The sequence below is a fragment of the Pongo abelii genome, chromosome 15, assembly GCF_028885655.2.
Source record: "Pongo abelii isolate AG06213 chromosome 15, NHGRI_mPonAbe1-v2.0_pri, whole genome shotgun sequence".
NCBI lineage: Eukaryota > Metazoa > Chordata > Mammalia > Primates > Hominidae > Pongo > Pongo abelii.
The window spans coordinates 99725485-99746842 of NC_072000.2; the positions used below are offsets into that span (position 1 = coordinate 99725485).

The window sequence follows — 21358 nt, forward strand, 5'->3', positions numbered from 1 at the left end:
AAAGTTGATGCTTAAATTGTAACTGATGTTTGCCTAAAGGTGAGGACAGTTCACTGGGAGCTGAGGGAGAGGAGCCTACTCAGTGAACTCCTACCCAACCTCCAGGACCCATCTCAAATTGTCCCTATTCTGTAAAGCCTTCTCCCACTGTTCTGGTTGTAACCTAATGTTCATATTGCGGGGCATCTCTTCACAACAGTCAATCTTCTCTAAACCAGGAGCTAATCCTAGAGGAATGCAGTAACTTGTTGTACGAAACATTGGTTAGTATGTGCTTACTAAACACTCAATGATTGCCTAAGACAGACAGGTACACACACTCACACCCTGACAGTCCAAACAAGATGGCATCTCAGCAGAAGACACTAATGCCCACTCCCAAACAGGATGTCAGTTCTTCTCAGGCAACAGGATCCAGGCACTTGGCTTATTATCAAAAGAGATCATTTTCAACATCCCCAGCCCAAGCCTCCTCCTTTAACACAAATCACAGCCAGAAGAGATCAGAGTGGCCCAGAGCAAACTCAGTTTCCAGTGTCCACTCCAGGAGGCTCCCCAATCCTTTTGAGGTCACCTCTGCCGGCACTGTCCTTGCCCAACCTGGGGGTGGGGCAGATCCTGGGCTCCCAGGAAACATTCAACCAGGTGTAATGTTTAAACTTGACTGCTCGGCCATCCCCCAGCGGCTGGGGCTCCCTGCCCTCTAACAGTAAAGTCGCTGCCCTTGCTGGGGAAGGGCAACCACAGCCCCATCGCCTCTCTGCCCAGGCCTCCCAGCTCGCTCCTAGCCACTCCTAACCTTGAACTCTCTAGAAACCCAAGCCTGCAGGGGAAGCAGCTACAGAAACTTCACCTGCACAGGTCAATGTGGGTGAAGAAGGGCCGGAAGTGGTGTTCTGTCTAGTTCTGCAAAGCCCACATATGAAAAAAAAGAAGCTGGAGATACAGTTCCATGAAGAACAGCTGTCTTTTGGGTGGGTAGGTTGTGGGGGGGAAATTATGGGTGACTTTTTTCCTTCAAATATTTTTGTGCTTTCTAAGTTTCCACATTGAATACATTCTTTTGAAAGAGAAACACACTTCATGTGTGGCACCGCCATCCCCAGCCGCTCTCCACCACTGGAGTTTCTCTTTCACCTCTTCTCAGCTACCTCCCAGGTAGAAGCCTTGGTCCCAGTGTCCTGTGCCCAGGCAGGGTCGGAGTTGGGGACCAGCGTGTGGGGGGGCTCTCGCCCTCTCCCCAGTTAGAGTACTGATCCTGCAGGGGAGGGGCAGCTCCCTAAGCAAAGTGGCCGCTGGAGTTGGGTGCTTGCCTGACCCCACCGATCCGATCCGCACCCCTGGCCCCCCTTTCCCCAACTCACCCCCTGAAGCGCCGCCCACCATTCAATTCCTCTTGCCTCGAAGGTACTTTGGAAGTGCGCGAACTCACTCATACACACACACACACACACACACACACAGAGTCGCACTGTCTCCTCCCCTCCCTGACCTGGGCCACCGCCCCCAAGAGCCCACGTACAAACTTCTCCAAACTCGCAGCGGTGGCTGGAGGGGGTGGTGACGCCCCCCTAATGAAAATGCGAGCCCTCTCCCCACAACACACACACGTGTGGGGCCCCACCCCCTGGGCAACTGTAAACCTGGCCGGGGCTAGCCGCCCTGGGGCTTGGGGGCGGGTGTCCAACCCCAGCCTCCCACCCCGAGGCAAGTGACAGGAACAACAAACGGCCGGCTAGCGGGGGCGGCGCGGGGGAGTTGCCAAGTGTCGGAGCGGCGCCCCGGGCTCCCCGAGCGCCCGGCCGGGAGATCCCGGGGCGAGCCTGGGCTGCGTTACCTTGCAGGTTCTGCACTCGGATGTCGCTAATCTGCCCGATGAGCTCCTCGCGTTGGAACCAGTCCCACTCGTGTGCAGCCATGAAGCGCGGGCGGGAGGGCCCGGGCCAGCGCGGCGCGGGCGGCGGGCGCGGAGAGCCTGGCTGGCGGGCGCGCGAGCGGCACGCACCCGGCGAGGGCGCCGCGGAGCTGTAGCTGCGGCGGGCGCGGGCGGGGCGCGGGCAGGGCGGGCGGGGCGGGAGGGGAGGGCGGCGCGGTCGGGGCCGCCCCCGCCGCTGGCTGGCAGCGAGCGAGCGCGGGGCGGCGGGTGCTGGGCGCCGGGCTCGCGCTCACTCCCCCGTGCGGGGGCGGGGGCCCTGAGGGGCGAGGGGCGGGGCGGGGCGGGGCGGGGCGGGGCGGGGCGGGGCAGGGGCGGGAGGCTGGGTCAGGCCAGTTTGTGTTTTTTTTCTTTCCGGGGTGTTTGTAGGTTGGATTGTTTGGTTACAAACCGGCGGTGATGAGGCGCGGGTCCCGGCCCCCAGATTGTGATGTCTCAGGGGGCGGTGGGCCGGGTGACGCAACTGGGGGTGGGCCCGCGGGTCCCAGTACCTGGTCCAGGAGGCAGCGTCTCCCTCCCGTACGGGATAAGACGCCCCCTCCGCGGGTTCCCTGTCCGCTGCCCACTCTGGAGAGGCAGCCCCACTTGGAGGGACCAGGACTCGAGCCCTGCCCATCCCCGAATCCTGGGAGCCCTGCGTGGGGAGCGTCGAGGGTCTGGGTCGGGGGGCAAACGAGTGTGGAGGTAAAGTTGTGGGAGTCTCCAAAGTGGGGAGCTGTGAAAGAAGGGCCTTCTTCGTTGGTTTAGACACTAGGATCCTTTTCCGGTCCAGTGATGTGACTCCAGCTTCTAGGAAGGAGCAAGAAGCAGGCCAACTCCTAGGAGCTGGGGTACGCTGTGGGGTCTCTGGCCACTGAGTCTCCAAGTGACCCTCTGTGGGGTCACTTGAAATTACTGAAAATGCCAGGACAGAACTTCCTGTGGAAATTACTGAAAATGCCAGGACAGGCCTTCCGGTCCCCTCCCTCCCCACCTCCACTGTTGAACTCTAGAGAATTCCAGGATCTTATCTTGTTTGGTACCCACCATGTGGTTTACACTCCTTAAAAGTGAGACCCTCCAGTTACCGAATTTGCCCAAGGCTGAGGAATGACTTAGGAGCAGGAAGTCCCAGCCCCCTGCTCCCAGCTCACTGCTTGGGCCCTTTCTGTGACAACTAAGGCCGCAAAGAAAATGGCTTTAAATATTCAGTGTTCCAAGAGGGGGAAAAAAATGGACAGGGCTCACTGGGCGTTTAAACACATGTGCCTGTGTGCATTGCTGCTCTGTTCACAGCCATGAATCCGGGAAACCCGGCTGCTCACTAATTACCCAGTAGCTATGGAGGTCCCCCGAAGGACAGACCTGTGCCCTTGAGGCAGGGCCCTGAAGGAGGGTGAGTCTACCCTCAAGTCATCCATGGGGGCAGGGGTTTTCGGGTAGCCATTAAACAAGGAAAGGAGATTTCTAAAGTGGACTCCAGAAAGGAGAAAGTCAATTTGGGTTAAGGAACTGTGAATGGGGGTGGAGGGCAGCAGAGATCTCTAAAGGCTGACCTTGGGGCTGAGCTCAGAAGGAGAGGAACCTCCACAGGGACAGCAGTTTGGGCGGGGGAAGGTGGGCTCAGTGGAGACAGAAGTGGAGGCCCCATCAGGGGCTCCTGAGTGCTTGGGCTTGAGGCAGGAGCTTCCTTGCTGCTGCCTTGATTCTTAATCTTGTGGTCATTTCACACTCCAGGGAGCAGGATCTCTTTCTGCGTCCTGTGGAACCAGGATGATAGCAGCAGCCAGGCTAATTTTGCCCCGTCTGCTAGCCATCTCCCTGTTATTACGCTTCAATTTATTTTCCATAATTGCTGTGGGATGAAGTTGTGCTGAAAACCATTTTCTTTACAAAGCAGAGAGCTGAGAGAATCAGCCTTCTTCTCCATCATGAGACAGGTTGCAGGGAATCTGTCTTTAAGCAATGTGCCCTGTGGATGTTAGCTACAGGGTTGGGCCATTTTTCATGCTGCAAAGATGTCTGATCCTGGGAATGGACAGCCACATCATTTGGGGAACACTACCCAGGCAGCAACAGCTCCCTGGCAGGGAGGGACTATGATCACCATCGATTGAGCACCAACTGTATACCAGGTGTTGGACGACTCTCAGCCTAAAGAACTTCTTTGCTTTTCAGTAAGGTAGAAAGAATTTTAGGTGTTTTTCAAAAAGGAATAGAAGCCAGTACTGAGCATGAGGCTGGCCTCTAAAAGGTACTTGAATATTCATTGAACTCATGTGTCATTATCACCCCTGTCTCCTACAGTGTCTCTGGGCTCCTCTGTGGGGCACACAAAGTCATCTGTGATTGATCTGTGCCCCTCAATCCTGGCTCTACACTTTTTGACCCAGCAGTGCTGAGCTGCCGCAGGTCCTGGCCACATCCAGTCACTTCCAGACCTTTGCTCATTTGCCCCTTTGAAACGACCTTCCCCTGCTCCCTGCACTTCACCTTTACCTAGCTTACTCCTGCTTAATCATGTGCAACTCAGAGACTTCTCCAACACCCCTAGGCCCAGCTGGGTGCCTGTCTTGTACAATTCCCGTAATATTAAGTACAATCGTATAATATTCCATGAACTCTGCAGTTCTGTTTCCCGATTGCATTGTGCTATAATTATGTTTACTTGACAGTTTTCCCCAGTAAATTGTGAAGTACGTGAAAACAACGGCTGCTCTGTGTCTGGCACAGGGAGAGGTCTCAAAATTAAATGGATGGATGAATGAATGACTCTCACTATAGGCCTGAACTCAGAAACCGGGGAACCAAAGTGAAAAAACAGTTGACCTTCATGTCCAAGGCCCCAGTACACTCCTGGAAAGGTGATTTTTAAAAAGTTTGCTTATGTGCAATAGGCAAAGCACATCTTTGGCAACCAGGTACATACCAATTTATGATATGTCCCTTCCTCTGGGTGTGTGCAGCCTCCTGGATCTGGAGTTCTGGCTGGGAGAGAAGGGTGTGTGACTTTCAGAAGGAATTAGGTATGTGGCATCTTGCATGAATCAACAGTACTCTTTTTCTTTTGCACTTCTTTGGGGGAAGGAGAAGTATTCTGCCTGAAGGCTTGGCTTCCTGGGAGTTTCCAGAAACTGAGTTTATAGAAGTTGCCCAATTCTGTTAGAATCCTTGTCATTGTTTAAAACTGATTTCTGCTGAGGGAAAGGACTTGGAGTCAGAGAATTGTAGAGAATCCCCGAAATGAACCTTAAAGATTGCTAAGTCTAACATCTCTTCCCATGTAAGGGCTTCTAAAACATGGTCCAGACAGGTCCAGATTCCCTGCAACCTGTCTCATGATGGATGGCCCAGTGGTCTTCCTGCCTCTGCTTATGGGAACTGATGAATTCTGGCAGGAAACCCAGGTAGAGGTTTGCATCTCCTCATCCCAGACCCACTTTGGGGAAGAACAGGACAATGAAGATAAGCCCAGTGCCCCCTCCCAGCCACTTCCGGGAGAGGAGTGTGTTGGGGGCTGTGGCAAGGGGGATGCTGCCTTCTCTGGTCACGGCCTCAAGCCCTCACATGTGTACAGCCCTTTAGGGTTTGGACAGCCCTTTCTTAGCCAGTGTTCATCTGGTCTTTGCAGTGACTTCATGAGGCCAAGGAGGCAGGGATCAGTTTTAGACGGGGCTTAAAGCTACTGAGTAACCCACCCAAGATCGCAGAGCAAGGCAAAACCAATCTTTGTCCTGTAGCTCTTACCGCCTACCCACATCTCTCCCAAATATGACTGCATAAGGGCTCATGCTATGGGCCAGATTGACACTTGGCAATTGGTATTAGTTATATGTTTATGTTGTATTTTTTAAAAAGTCTTAACTCCATTAAATCAGAGTGTTCACCAGCATATAAAAATCTTTAGAAATTTCAAATTAAGTCCGATTAAGTGATGATATTGGATCCTAGCTAGATTGACCAATGATTATCCTTCAAATGGGCCAGAAACATCTCCTGGGCAGGGGGCTTGCATTATGATGTCACCAGGCTGCATGTATCATAAAGTCCCCCTGGAATCATTGGTCACCCAGGGTCTGGCCCTGTGCTAGCACCCAACTGTGAACAAGACCCAGAATCCATCTGTGAGGAGGGAGTCCAACTCTCTACAGTGTAGCCTGCCTCTGCATTTTAGACCTTATCAAAAGGACATCAAGGAGCCTTGGAGAACTTAAACAGGGATGAGATTGTCCCTTTAGTTGCGGTGTGGAGAAGTGATCAGAGGGGTGAGGCAGGCTGTCAGGTGGCCCTGCTGGCCTTGGTGATACAGGTGTCAGGCAGTGGCAGCCTTCGCCAGAGCGGTGGCCGTGGAGATGGATTCTCCAGCTGTTCAGACAGTGGAATCAGCAGTACCTGGCAGCTGGCTGAGGAATTTGGCAATGCCCTGTCCACATGCTTTTGCTTCTAGGACTTCTATATGTCTGTTTCACCCACTATACTGCAAACTCCTCAAGAATGCCTTGCAAGCAGAGCTGTCTAATTCATCTGTGCATCGCCAGAGCCCAGCACCGTGCTGAGCACATAGTAGGAGCTCAATAAATGTTAGTTGCATACATGAATAAACAAATATTTAAACTTCACCAAGCAGTAACTCATTGAGTGTCAAGCTCCTCAGGAGAGTCAGGGTCTCATCTGTGCTTGGGAATGCTGGGTGTCAGCCTGTCTGCTGAGGTTTTGCCTGCTAAACTTTTCTCACCCATTGCTACCTACCTCCAGGAATCCTGCGGGATATAATGCAAAGGCTGGTAGTAGAAAGAGATGCTGAGACATAGAAAGAATCCAAGCTCAACTGGGCACAGTGGCTCATGCCTGTAATCCCAGCACTTTGGGAGGCTGAGGCAGGCAGATCACGAGGTCAAGAGATGGAGACCATCCTGGCCAACGTGGTGAAACCCTGTCTCTACTAAAAATACAAAAATTAGCTGGGTGTGGTGGTGCGCACCTGTAGTCCCAGCTACGTGGCAGGCTGAGGCAGGAGAATCACTTGAACTTGGGAGGCAGAGGTTGCAGTAAGCTGAGATCGCACCACTGCACTCCAGCCTGGGTGACAGAGTGAGAATCTGTCTCAAAAAAAAAAAAAAGAAAAAAGAAAATCCAGGCTCAGGCAAAAGAATGGTGGGTGTGGTGCAGTAGACAACGGACAGAAGTGGCTACTCACGAGCTATGTGAACTTGGGCAAGTTCCTAATTAATTTTGGCCTCTGTGCTGTCATCTGTAAAATGGGGCCCAGTGTCCCTGCCTGGAAGGATTGTGTGAGATCAAACCTGTGCGTATAGAGAAGAGATTTTCAGTGAGGCTCTTTGGTAAGATTCAGATCATTTCCATGGGACAGAGTGAACAACATTCAGAAGAAAAACTTGCCCTGAACTTGGGAGATTACCTATAAGTAAAAGATTAATATATTCTCTGAGATTTTATTAATTTTTTTGGTGTGTGTAGGTGTTGGTGGGTGGTTAAAAAAATCCTGCTTCCCTAAGTAGACGGCACCGGATGCCCCAATTTCCACAAATAAAACCCTTCATTTCTTCCAGGTTTGAACAAAGGCTGCTTCCCTAGAGACAGCTCTGCTAATTTTTTTTTTTTTTTGCAGACATTAGAACACTATTTAAAGAGTGTACATCTCCTAGTGAAGCAAATGATAAACTTCCCACCTACAAAGTGTGAGAAATTGGCAATGTAAAGATGTGAAGAGAGATACGGTACTATGGAAGGAGAGAAAGCACTATATATGAGGTATTTGCAACAGCATTGCAGATTATATATACATATATATATAATTTTTTAACATTTGGAATCAAAAGCAAACTTTATTGCTGATAGTCCCAGGAAGCTCACGCCTATAATCCCAGCACTTTGGGAGGCCGAGGAGGGTGGATCACCTGAAGTCAGGAGTTCGAGACCAGCCTGGCCAACATGGCGAAACCTCGTCTCTACTAAAAATACAAAAATTAGGCAGGCATGGTGGTGGACACCTGTAATCCCAGCTACTCGGAAGGCTGATGCAGGAGAATCGCTTGAGCCCAGGAGGCAGAGGTTGCAGTGAGCCAAGATCATGCCACTGCACTCCAGCCTGGGTGACAGAGCAAGACTCCATCTCTAAATAAATAAATAAACAAATACTAAAGTGTGGCACAGATAAAATCTTTGAGCCAGTGCTTCGAGCTGATATTCCTTACATGGACAACTCAATTACAACAAATTCGTTGTGCATCTGTTAACTTACTGTGCAGCTGACATTGACCAAGAACTCTCTATTTCCCAAGGATTGGGCCAAGTGCTTTGTATGTATTATCTAATTTAATCCTCTCAACAACTCTTCCAAGGAGATACTGTTATCATCCTGCTTTTCTTTATGAGGAAACTAAGGACAAAAAAGTTCGGTAATGTCCCCAAGGTCACATAAGTCATTAGGTTAGCCAAGAAGGAACTGGAGTCCAGCTGTTTTGCAGAAACCAAGTCTGATCTTTCTGCTCTGCAGCAGCAGCCTTTCAGGAGAATAGTTCAAGTTAGAAATTCACTAAGAAATACTTTCAGCCAATTGTTGGTCTCAGGTAAACAAGATCACAAGGGGCAAGTTTTCCCTATTAGTCCAGGAGCAAAAAGTCTCTCCATTGCCCTCTGCAGAAAGGTTTCTTCTGTGTGTGTGAAATGCCAAGGACATTTATGCCTCTGACCCCTGAGCATCCCAAACACTGTGGCTGTGCTGGAAAAGTATGTACGTTTCCTGCTGTTCAAATTGATTTCAACATGTAGATTCCAAAACAAAGCAAAAACAAACAAACAAAAGGCCTTTATCCAAGCCAGCAAAAAGTCCAAATCCATCCTTGGTAGCCAGTGTCATCCAAAGACGACCTCCACCAACTCTTCCCTTCCCACAGGGGCATGCTGCTCCTCACATGAAACAGGAGAATCTCATTTCTCCTCTCTTGAAAGTGGGCTGTGATGCAAGACAGGTGAGCCCCAGAATTGGAGCTTAGCTTGGGAGGGTTCTTGGCTTCATCTAGGAAAGAATACAAGGGTGAGCTGGTGGTGTTAAACAGAAACTTTTATTGAAGCAGCAGTGTACAACAGTAGCAACAAAGGCATTGCTCCTTGCAGAGCAGGGCTAACCCATGGGCAGCGTACACAGAATAGTGGCTTAGAGGCGGTTCTGCAGTCGCGTTTATACTCACTTTTAATAATATTGCAAATTAAGGGACAGTTTATGCAGAAATTTCTAGGAAAAGTTTGGCAACCTCTGGATTGCTGGGTCATTGCCATGGAAGGGGGTGGTAACCTTCAGGTGTTGCCATAGCAATGGTAAACTCACAATGGCAAACTGGTGGGGTGTCTTACGGGGAAGTGCTTCTGTCCCAACCTGTTTCAGCTAGTCCTCAGTTTGTTCCGGTATCTGAGCCCCACCTTCAGAGTCGAGTCCTGCTTCCTACCTCAGCTGGACTTAATGACTTGCTTGGCTAAGAGAATGTAGTGGATGCAATATTTGGGGGCCCCTGAGGCTGGGTCATAGGAAGCCTTGCAGCGTCTGTCCTAGCCTCTTAGAACACTCGCTCTGGTCACAGGCTTCTTCCATTTAATCAATCTGAGAGTGCCATGCTATGAGGAAGCCCAGTCAGCTGCATATGGGGTGACATAGGTCCCACCAGCCCCCAACTGCTTGAGCCATCTCAGCCCAGGAGCCAAGCAGGTGAGTGAAAAACCCACCTCGGACAAGAGCTCATCTTCAGCCAGCTGAGCTTTTGGCCTGGCTGGAGCTACAGCCCCAGCTATCACCTGACTGCAACAGCATGAGAGATCCCATACAAGAATTCCCCGGCAGAGCTCAGTCAACCCCCAAAATCCTTGGAGAAAATCCATTGCTTAGTTTTAAGCTGCTCAGCTCTGTTATGCGGTACTAACTAACTAGAGCACGATCCTCTCCTCTCCATCTCCACAGCGTCCTGGTCCAGGCCATGGTCATCTCTCCCTTAGATTCCCTCCACCACCACCTACCTGTTTCCTTGTCCCCCATGGTGGTCTCCAACCTCACTCTCCAGGGTGATCTTAAAATGTCATTGGAGCATGTCACTCCCTGGCCTCCCCCTGCACATCTCTTGAAAATCAGCCTCCTTGCCATGTTCACGGGGCTTGAGAAAGTTTGACCCCTCATCTCATTAGCTCCCTCCTCCTCTTTCAAGCCACCTGTATCTTTCAGTTCCTCAAAAGAGCTGCTTTATGTGCAAACCCTATGACCCAAGAATTTCACTGGCGGTCTACACTCACCAGAAGTGTACAAATATCAGCTGGACATGGTGGCTCGTGCCTGTTAACCCCAGCACTTTGGAAGGCCGAGGTGGGCGGATCATTTGAGGTCAGGAGTTTGAGACCAGCCTGGCCAACATGGCGAAACCCTGTCTTCTATTAAAAATACAAAAATTAGCTGGGCATCATGATGCAGGCCTGTAATCCCAGCTACTTGGGAGGCTGAGGCAGGAGGATCGTTTGAACCTGGGAAGTTGAGGTTGTAGTGAGCCGAGATCACGCCACTGTACTCTAGCCTGGGTGACACAGCGCGACTCCATCTCGAAAAAATTTTTTAAAAAAGTGTACAAATATATTCCTTGAAAGATGTGTTCAGGAGTATTCATGGCAGTGTTATTCTCCATAGCCAACACAGCCCAAAGATCCATCAGGAGGAGGATGGGTAAATAATGGAATACGATTTATCAAGAGGAGGAGAGAACAACACGGATGAGTCTCACAACTCTAACATGGGATGAAAGCAGCCAGATACAAAATAATGCACAATGCAGAGTCCGGTTGAAAAAATGCTCAAAAACACACAATGTGTGATGAGAAAAGTCAGGATAGTGGTTAGCCTGGGAGGGAGGTGGGAAATGGGAAGGAGCATAAGGAGTGCCTCTGGGGTGCCGGTCATGCTTTGTTTCTCATGTGGGTCTGGTTGTACAAGCATGTTATTCTCTAGGGGGTAGTTCGCCAATTGTACATTTTCTGGCTGGATGTTCAATAAAGTGTTAAAAAAAAAAAAAAAAAAGTGCTGTCCTATCTCCTTCCAAATGACTTTCCTACACACGCCTTCCAAATTCCTCCACCTGGAATTTACTGCTTTCTCTTAGTCTTCTTCTGGTTGTTCAGATGTAGCTCAGCCCTCCCCTCTTCGGAGAGCCCTTCCTCTGTTGCATCAGTTAGTCTTGGCTGTGGGGCGAACATACCTACAAGCAAAGCACAGTGACTCAAAGCAGTCTCATTAATTAGCTCATGATTCTATGGCTGGCAATCTGGGCGGTTCTTATGCTGCTGGGGAGGATAATGTGGACCAGTTTTGAGGAAGCAAGGCACGAAGAAAGAGAATCCTGGTTCAGTGCCCATCTGGAAAGCTTCATTCATGCTGATCTGATTTAGTGCATCATTAAATTGTGTTTTAGAAATGCATAAACAAAGAATTGATAAGATTTGTTCTATAATCCCAGCTGAACACACATGTCAGTTACTGTGCTGGGAGCTGGGGACAGATTGATGGATAAGATTAATGCAGGAGGTGGGTATGGGTTCATTTGTTCATTTTTTTATTCCTTTATTTGTTCATTCATTTCACCAACCAACTTTAATGGAGGGCCTACCAAGTGCCAGGCAGCATTCCAAGCCCTGGAATCCACTGATGAACACGACAGACAAGATTCCTGCCCCCAAGGAGCTGCACCTTACTAAGTCCAGCAATGAAGGAGACAGAAAATAAACAGAGGAAAATACACAAGATGCCAGCTTGTGAGAAGTGCTAACGAAAAAAGACACAAGTATGTCCAGAGAGTCTGAGGTGTATACAGGTATACAGAGTTCAATTCTACTGGGGCAGATGGCAGGAAAACTTTCTAAAAATAAGTACCGTGTTTTTAGTGGAAGCCATGTCAGAGGCTTAATGTGCATTTTTTCTAACCTGTACAACAAACCATGAGGTAAACATCATTTTCCTACTTTGTAGATGGGGAAACTGATGTTGAGAGAAGTTGAGTCACTTGTCCAAGGTCACACAGCAGGGTGAGGGTGGCCTCACACTGGTGTGTCCCAAAGGGCATCTGGTGTCCAGTGTTGTTCTCTTGGTAGAGGTGATGAGGCCTGATGAAGCCAAGGATAAGTGGATGTTTTCCTGGTGGGCAATGGCCAAGGGAAGCGAAGGGAGCCTGGTGAGCAAAGCTGCTGGGTGTGAAACTGCCTGGTATGGTCCAGGAGCTCAGTGTAGCCTGGGCCAAGCATATGAGCTGGGAGGGAAGGGTGGAGGGCCAGATCCAGGGGGAGAGTGGGTTCTTGGTTATGGAGCCACGGCAGATGCAAAGCTGGGGAGGGACACTTGTAGGCTCCCGTTGAAACTCAGCCATCTAGAGCCCATTTTCCCGTAGGCCTCCAGCTCCTCAGCTGCAGGAAGGAGGCTGTATGGTGTTCAGAGCATAGGCTCTTCAATCAGACGGCACAGCCTGGATCGTGGTGGGCTTAGCAATTTGCTCTTGTGAGATACAATGAGATTTCTCAGCAAATTCTGCATCTCGGCTTTGGCTTCATCTGTGCCTGAGTCTCCATCTCATGCAGCTAGCTTATCATAGATCAGTACATTCACATCATTTATTCGATCCTTTACGAAAACAACAGCCCGGGTTCAAATCCCAGCTCCACCACTTCCTCCCTGTGAGGCCCTGGAGAAGCAACATATCCACTTGGTATCTCTTGTAAAATGGAGGTGGCAGTGACTTTTATTTTTTATTTATTTATTTTTAGACAGAGTCTCACTCTGTCACTCAGGCTGGAGTGCAGTGGTACGATCTCAGCTCACTGCAACCTCCACCTCCCGAGTTCAAGTGATTCTCATGACTCAGCCTCCTGAGTAGCTGGGATCACAGGCATGTGCTACCACACCTGGCTAATTTTTTGTATTTTTAGTAGCAATGGGGTTTTGCCATGTTGGCTAGGCTGGTCTCAAACTCCTGTCCTTAAGTGATCCACTCTCCTTGGCCTCCCAAAATGCCGGGATTGCAGGCATGAGCCACCACACCCAGATAGCAGTGATTTTTCAATGAAGTAATATATACATGATGTGGAGAACTTTCCTGGCACAGAGTAGGCACACAGCAGGGACCACGCGCTGTCCTTGGGGACATCTGACCAGACCCAGACAGGCTAGTGTCACTCCCAGGCAAGTGCAACTGTTTACTGAGGGCAGCATCGCTAGTGAAGGCAGGACCTGGAGAAGGCAGGATCCCCAGTGAAGGCAGGTCCTGAGGTTTCCAGTGGACTCAGTGCCTTCCATTCAGTGGGGGGCCGCTGGCCCAGATGGAGCTGGGGGTGGATTCTTGAGCTTGGTTCACCAAGAGAGGAGGGTACTGCACGATCTCGGGAGCCAACCACATTTTTTTTTGTACAGCTCATTTCACCAATGAAAAGGCACTGGCAACATCTCCTATGCTGATTAGCCACAGCCTCCAGTGCCGATTTAGCAAAGCCATGATTGACCAGATCCGAGGCTCGCTGCCCTGTGGAGCTGCTTCCTAATTATGTTACTTCAAGCACCCACCCCCAGGGTGCAGGTTAAAGTTAACCAGCACACTCATGTACATCAAGCAGTGTAGACGAAGGCGCAGTTCTGAAGACAGTCACCAATACGCGGCAAATACCTATTGTGAGGTCCATCACCTGCTGGATGGGCCTGTTCCCTCTACCACTCCCCTCCCTTCTGCGCCTGGATTGGGGAACTGGCCCCTTGCTAACTAGTCTAATCCCCTTCAGTTGGTCACAAGCCCTGTGGAGGTGGGAAGGAGGCAGGACTGGGAAGGCAGTGAGGGAGGGCAGGACGTGACTGCAGGAACAGCAGGAGCCTGAGTCTGGAGTTCCGGCTGCCCTAATTTGCTGTGTGACCTTGAAAGCCCCTTCCCCTTTTGAGAATGGGCTCATCTCTTTTCTAAAGAAGTCATTCCATGGGAGAGGTGGTGCCATGGGAGTGTCACCTGGGAGGCTGCAGGCCTGCCCTAGGGCCCAGTCATTCTGGAAGTCCTTGTGGGCTAGGAGACGGCAGGCTCCGCCTCTGACCTATTGGTTGCCCTCTGACTGCCGCTGCCCAGAGGTCAGAATCCTGGGTCCTGTGGCATGGGCATCCACTCTCACCAAGACAGAGAGGATGGAGCCTCTTCCTTCAGGGCCTTGAGGCTTCACCACAGTCATTGCAGTCTGGGGGCTATTGAACCAGACTGACTCTGGTCCTAGAGGGTGACTGTGGACATCGAGCCTCCCTGAACCTGAGTTCTCATCAATGGGATGGAAAGATCAATATGCTTGTCCTAGATTTCTCAAAGGGCCAGTGCGGTGCTCAGTTGAGAGATGCATGTGCAGGACAGCGTGGGCAGCAATAGGCGGGGGTGTGGGGAGCTGCCTGAGCAGGGCAGATGCTCAGGAGGAAGGGGTAGAGGGGAAGATGCTGGGAGTGGGGAGAGACACTTGAGACGCACATGGAAGGAACCCAGGGCTGAGCCAGCAGAGGAAAGAGGATGGGAGGGTAGCCAGGTGGGAGGGCCGGAGGAGCCAAGATGTGGAGGCTAAAAGCAGCTCAGTGGGCTTGGGGGATGCACAGGGCACCCGCTGCCCAGAGAGGTTCCAGTTAGTCCTCTGCCTAAGAAGTGCCCCCATTGTTCCAGGACTCCTTCCCTCCTTTTCTCCTGACCTCTTTCTTCCCTTCCTCCCTCTTTCTCCCTCCGCCCTCTCTTTCTTCTTTTTCTTTTTTCCCTTCTTTTCTTCCTGCTTCCTTCACTAGTAGTTACTGGTACCCACTATGCACCAGCCACTGTGCTGGGCACGGATGGACACACATCAGCCCCTGCCCGCGTGGTGGAACAGGGATATGGGAGAGAAAGACAACAAACAACTCGGTGTACAGTCAACTACAGTGGGTAAGTGCCCTGAAGAGAAAGTTCAGGGAGTGGTGAGAATATCCAACAGGGAAACTGTTCTCTGTGTGGGGTGTGGGTGGGGCAGGGTGGTAGATTGTTTACAAAGACACGGCCTCAATAACTCCTCCCAGCCAAGGTGGAGTTCATTTCTTCACCTCTTGATTCTGAGCTTGGCCATGACTTGCTCTGGCCAATGGACATTAGCAAACATGGCAGAGGCAGAGGCTTAAAAAGTGCTTGTGCATTCAGACTTTTGCCCTCTTTTGTGGCACTTGGAATTCTGAGACATTGATGGGAAGAGCCCAAGCTAGCCTACTTGAGAGGTCACACGGAGGAGAACCAAGGTGCCCCTAGCAACAGGATACTAACTGGCACACACATAAGGCCATCCTAGATTATCCAGCCCAGCTGACATAGAGGCATGAGTCCATGTCTTCCTCCCTGACAGCATCAGTGAATCTTAGGGAATGAGCACTGGCAGAAGCTCTGCAACTGAGAGAGTTGGGCCTCCACACAAATATCCAGCTTCTCTTTATTTTCACAACTTGCAATGTGCATGCACTGAAGTTTGCTTGGTTGCTGAAAACACACACAGTCACGAAATCGCTCGTTAGGGTACATCGTGTCAGTGGAATTTGTGGTTAAGGGAGGGATCATCATTTTCCCAGAGGCTTTAGGTGGGCTTTAGTTCCAGAAAAATCTATAACCCCCCCTTCACCTGACCCACAGCCACAGCCCTGTACAAATGGACAGGTTCTGCTTGCCCTGGGATATCTTTGCTGAGAGGACCCCGGGCCCTGTGGAGTGATGGAGGTCAGCCACTCAGTAGCAAAGGCTGGCTCTCTCCCACACACCAGTGCGTGATTTGGGGAGGAAGGGAATGCAGACTTTCTGAGAAAGGGCGACCTTTGCAGCTAGGCCATGTGGCCAGACTTAGGCAACACCTCTCCATTAAAATTGATGTTCCTCCTAATCAGCGGTGATGGGGAGATTGTTTCTTAAATGCTGCTAAATGCAGTGCCAGGTCCCAGGTGAGAAGGCAGGGGTCTTGCTAATTCTCCTCTGTGATGTTCTCCAGCCGGAAAGGGCTTCTGGCAGCCCCTACCTGTGAGAGGGGCTCGTTTCCCAAGGTGGGTTGACAAGCATCTGGAAACTAAGAATTCTCTGCACATTGCCTGTAATTTCCTTTTGATTTTACATGTCCTCCAGCCCTCAGAACCATTATTATTTTTTTTTTTAAGAAAAGCAAAGATTAAATCCTCATACCTCTCTGGAAGAGTGGAGGGGACCACATTCCAGCATCTGGTGCCCTGTTTGCCCCAAACATGACTTCAAGTGAATCCACATAATACTCTTCCAGAGGGAAAGCAGAACCATCTGCAGGGCTGAGGGACCAAGAAACACAGCGAGGAATTCCACAGGAGGCCCACGCGGAGGGATGTATCACCCCAGGTGGACTCTAGGGGACGCTCACTTGGAGCTTGCATCACCCGGAACTGTGTCTGCCACTGTGACTTCAGAGCAGCACAGACCTGAGGTGGATCCAGCAATGCCCACAACTGTCCAACAATTTCACTTTTCCGAGGCTCAGTTTCCATGTGGAAAATGGACTGGCTCTGAGTATTAAATGAGAATGAATGTCCATATGTCTCACTCCTTTCTTCATGAAAGGAAGACACCTCTGGGACTCAGAAAAATGGTCAATAACATCTAGTCTTTATTCAGTCCTAACTGCATGACAATACAACTAGTGTAACAGTCATCAACATAAGGAATGCTCTCAATATTGCTCGATGCCCTGTGCGCTATCACTAATAGCAACAACTGCTGTTCATCTATGCCACGATATGCACCAAATCTACACCACTCCTTTAAGGTGTCACTGTCTCCATTCCACAGATGAGAAAACTGAGCCTCCAGAAGAGGAAAGTGTAGATGAGTTAATTTTTCTCTGCCCAACGTTGATTCCTATTCCTTCTGATCATGGTGCCCTGACTTCTTTTGGGAGAATTCCCTCTTCTCTGTGACAGGCTGACTGGTGGGATTATCAGTCAAGGTGCCCACCTCCTCTAGCTCTCCCCATCTCTCTCAGTCTCTGGAGTTTCTGTTTCAAGCATAAGGACAGAAGCATTAGAAATGGCTGAAGCTGATTTGCCCCAGGAGGAGGGTGGGGTCGTGTCCTGAGGAGACGCTCTTGTGGGACCCTGCTTCTTGGACTCCTTGGATCCCAGCCCCACCCCACCCCTAGACAGCCTTATTCTGCCTTCAGAGTCTGGTCCTTTGCTTTCCTTTAAATTTTGAGACCCTCTTGGGTCTGCCCTTTCCCATTTAGGTTATAGCCAGATTGGTTTCTGTTGCTTGCATCCCTCAAAGTCTGCCTGACACAGGAAGTGACTCCTCCAGGGTCATCCGGCCCATGAGTGGCATAGTCAGAGGAAGCCCTCCGTAACCAGGCCCCCAAGCCAGTGCTCTCTCCATCATGCCACATGGCTGGCCTTGGGGTGGTCCTGCCATAGGGAGAGCTTTCTGAGATGGGCGGGGGGGCAGATTATCATCAAAGACCTGGTGATGGAAAGACACATGGCATGGCTTCATGATTATGGAGCCTGCATGGAGGCCAATGTGCTGGAGGAGAGCTTTGAAGGCATCCATGGAAGCAGATGACAGAAGCCTGAAAGCCATGTGTGGCCACACACCTGCTTCTGCCATAATTGATGAGACCCCTTTATTGTTCCTGTCAGTGAGCTTCTTTGCTATGCAAGCCCTTAATTCATCATATATTTTTTAAAGCAAAAATGGAGGCCTTCCTGAAATAGGCTCCCTCATTTTGCTTAATAATGCTGCAGTATTGACATTCTATGAGAGTGAGGTGACACTATCTCAGGATGATGCACTAGAACCCCAGTGATTGATGGCTATACTTTTTTTTACTGACACTTTGAAAAGTAAGGGCCCCTCTCAGACTACTGAGCAAGTGGTTAGCCTTGGACCTTTCACTAACGGCAACCATAATTTCATGACTTATTTTACCGTGCCATCTTGTATGATTCTAGTTTGTATGATTTCCTCACTTTTCAGATGTGGAATCTGAAGCTCAGAGAGGCTAAGTAACTTGTTTAAGGTCACACAGCTCATAAGCGAAGGAGACAGAAATAAGATCCCTGAGGTTATTGAAGTTATTGAAGGAATAGCTTGCTCCTTTGCCATGCCCTCCCCTCCTCCCTGGTACCTGCTGGAATTCTTATCTGCACCCTGGGTTGCTCTGGGAATCACTGGCTGCCCTCTTCCTTGGGACCCACTCTACTAGGTTGCTGCCAGGACAAGGCAGTAAGAGGGCTTCAAACACCAGCAGGGCCCTTCAGCTTGGCTCAGGGTCTTGCCTCCTGCCAAGGTGCCTTGCTTTGTTCTCATGCCCGAAGTGAGAGCTATCCTTGGCACACTGTTTACAGCTGTGCCTCTCTGGTCAGGATCGAGGAGTAGAGGGTTGATGCCCATCCCTACCATGGCACAGCTTCAGCTAACATGAGCCAGAGCCCATGAGCCCAAGGCTCTTGCCCCTGCTGGTCTCTAGAGGTCATGAGCCCACGACTCTTCCCCCTGCTGGTCTGTAGAGCTCATGAGCCCGTGGCTCTTCTCTCTGCTGGACTCTGGGGTTTATAAGCCTATGGTTCTTCTCCCTGCTGGTCTCGGGAGCCCATGAGCCCACGGCCTTCCTCCCTGCTGGTCTGTGCTCTCCTCCTTGCTGGTCTCTGGAGCCCATGAGCCCACACCTCTTCTCCCTGCTGGTCTCTAGAGCTCATGAGCCCATGGCCCTCCTCCCTGCTGGTCTCTGCTTTTCTCCCTTCTGGTCCCAGGAGCTCATGAGCCCATGGCTCTTCTCCCTGCTGGTCTCTAGAGTTCATGAGCCCACAGCCCTCCTCCCTGCTGGTCTCTGGAGCCCATGAGCCCACGGCTCTTCTCCCTGCTGGTCTCTGCTCTTCCCCCTTCTGCTGGAGCTCTTCTTCCCTGAAGCTCATGAGTCCATGGCTTTTCTCCCTGCTGGGCTCTACAGCCCCCTTTCTCTCCCCACATGTCTCTCCAGGACGCCTTTTCCTATTTGTCCAGAGGGTATTCCAAGGCTCGCCTTTGCTTGTCTCTGGGACAGCAATCCATAGAGAAGTCTGAGTTGTGGTAGGTGCAAACCCATGGAATTCTCTTCGCCCCCCACCAACCCTGCTGGGGCCACTTTCACACCCTCTGTCAGAATGTACCTCTCCAGCAGTGTAGGGCAGCCAGGCAGCCCTTAATGGTAATAGCTGTAACTGCAGCCAATTTCCAATAATTGGCGGCCTTTGTCAGGGAATTCCTGCCTGTCCCAGCAGCTCCTTCTTGTTGCCTTTGATCTCTACCAGTCTCTGTGAGACACAAAATACTGTTGTCATCTTCAATTACCCCAAGGGACAGAGTGGCCTTGACCTCGCCACCGACGTCCCCAGCCCACATGGGGTAGTGGCAGCCATGAGGGGGGCTGGGCTGTGGACAAGGGGAGTCCCCAGGCCCATTCGTGGGGTTGGTGCTTCTGGAAACCCCACTGCTACTATGTGTGAAGATGGGCCCCCCAGCTGAGGGTGTGGAGAGCATGCCGGCAGATACTAACAAGCACAGGCTGTACAGGTTGCCGGACGCCTCCTTTGTGCCAGGCATATCTCTTCTCTGATCCTCTCAGCAACTCCTTTGCCAGGATATATTATTATCTCCATTTTACGAAGGAGAAAACTCAGGCTCAGAGATAGTCACACAGCAGGTGAAAGGCATGGCCAGTGGGTGGTGGGGGCAGTTCAGCCCTGGGTGCTGGGCTCAGGTTCAGAGCTTTTTCCATGTGGCACAGCTCCCCGGGTCTGTGGCTGAGACGCACACTCCACCTTCCCTACAGGATCTGAGTTCCTTGAGGACAGAAACTGGGTGTCCTTCGGATCCACCCCTTCCTAGGGCTGCTAGCACAGAGCTGGGTGTGATGTAAATGCTCAGCCGACCCTTGTCAAGCCCAGGGATCAGTTCCTTAGTCCTCTTCTTTTATCAGTTACACTTACTCCTTGGTTATCTCATCTAAGCTCGGAGCTTTATTTCCCCACCTATACACTGATAACTCCCACCTTTACATCTTCCCATAGCCAACTGCAGGTGTGATATCTAGCAGGTGTCTCAAATTCAACTCGTCCCAAACTGGCCTCCTTATTTTTTCTCCAAAACCAGCTCTTCCACAATTTTCCTGATCTTTGTATTTGGGTTCTCTAACTTTGCAGTTACTCTGGCTGAAAACCGTAGAGTCATTCTCGTCTCCTTCATTTCTCGGGTATTTTACCTTCAATCCACAAGGACATCTTGTCAGTTTAACCTAAAAAAAAATCTATAATCCAACTAGTTCTTCCTGCCTTCACTGCCACCATCAGCTCTCACTGGGATCACTGCCATGGCTTCCTGACCTGTCTGCCTACATCCATCCCTGCTCCCCTGCACCCTGTTAACCACTAAGGTGATGATGCTTCTCTGCCCCAGCCCTCCTGTGGCCCCTCATCTCTCCCACGGAGAGATTCACTGAGGCCACTGACATAGTGCCTGTCATTCATGAAAGGGGACCGCTATGGTGAATGGAATGATAAAGGCCATAGCATAGTCATGGAAACACAGGGCAGAGGGGATTCATTCCAACCAGAGGAAGGAGAGGGCTTCCAGAAGGAGACATCATTGGCGCTAAGCTTTGAACCCTGAGTCTATCTAGTATGTTGTCTAGAGACATGCAGATAATAGTACCTGTAATGCTGCATGCTGGTGAGGGTGTCCACTGAGGGCTGATTCCACCAGACAGTCTGTCCCAGCTCTCTCTGTGCTCCTGTGTGCCAGCACTGGGTAGGTTCTCCAGGTTGCCCAGGGCTCAACATCCTCATTGCAGAAGCAGATATTCCAGTGGGCTCAACAGCAAGCAACTATGCACACGAGAAGGCCCTTTGAGAGTGGCATAAGGGCTGTTACTATTATTATTTATTTAATATAATATAACAATAAATTCCTGCACCTGCTTGCTTTCTCATCCATTGGTGTGAGCTCAAAGGATGCAGATCTTTTTTGAGATGGAGTTTTTCTCTTCTTGCCCAAGCTGGAGTGCAATGGCGCTATCTTGGCTTACTGCAACCTCCGCCTCCCCGGTTCAAGCGATTCTCTTGCCTCAGCCTCCTGAGTAGCTGGGATTACAGGCGCATGCCACCACATCCGGCTAATTTTTTGTATCTTTAGTAGAAACAGGTTTCACCATGTTAGCTAGGCTGGTCTCGAACTCCTGACCTCAGGTGATCTGCCTGCCTTGGCCTCCCAAAGTGCTGGGACTATAGGCATGAGCCACAGCACCTGGCCAGATCATTTTTAATATTAGCCAGAACTAAGGAAGGTCCCCGTTCAACTGCAAAAAGTCCAGACCAACGGAGTTGAGCTTCACTCCTCCTCCACTTTC

General features: G+C 50.6%; 1 protein-coding gene and 1 long non-coding RNA gene across 11 annotated transcripts in view; one reads left to right on the forward strand and one right to left on the reverse strand.

Annotated features, from left to right (window-relative positions):
- The window catches only part of CLMN (calmin), a 131537-nt gene extending 129488 nt beyond the window's left edge, over positions 1–2049 (reverse strand). For 2 of the 3 annotated variants that reach the window (XM_024231953.3, XM_054530478.2), the window contains exon 1: positions 1838–2049. In XM_024231953.3, coding sequence (XP_024087721.2) covers positions 1838–1919 — 82 coding nt within the window. In that variant the 5' untranslated portion in view covers positions 1920–2049. The remainder of the gene's footprint in view (positions 1–1837) is intronic. The other variant, XR_008513199.2, reaches the window with a different exon arrangement.
- A 261-nt stretch (positions 2050–2310) lies between these two features.
- On the forward strand, positions 2311–16516 carry LOC134760098 (uncharacterized). Of its 8 annotated transcripts, XR_010137022.1 has the most exons (9): positions 2311–2617; positions 3209–3308; positions 3813–4166; positions 4588–4776; positions 4879–4938; positions 7542–7684; positions 11562–11772; positions 14739–14874; positions 16116–16516. It is a non-coding gene; the product is annotated as an uncharacterized LOC134760098 (long non-coding RNA). The 8 variants fall into 8 exon arrangements; XR_010137023.1 differs by lacking the exon at positions 3813–4166 and having other exon boundaries at positions 4220–4776; XR_010137017.1 differs by lacking the exon at positions 3813–4166 and having other exon boundaries at positions 2319–2617.
- Positions 16517–21358: the final 4842 nt, after the last annotated feature.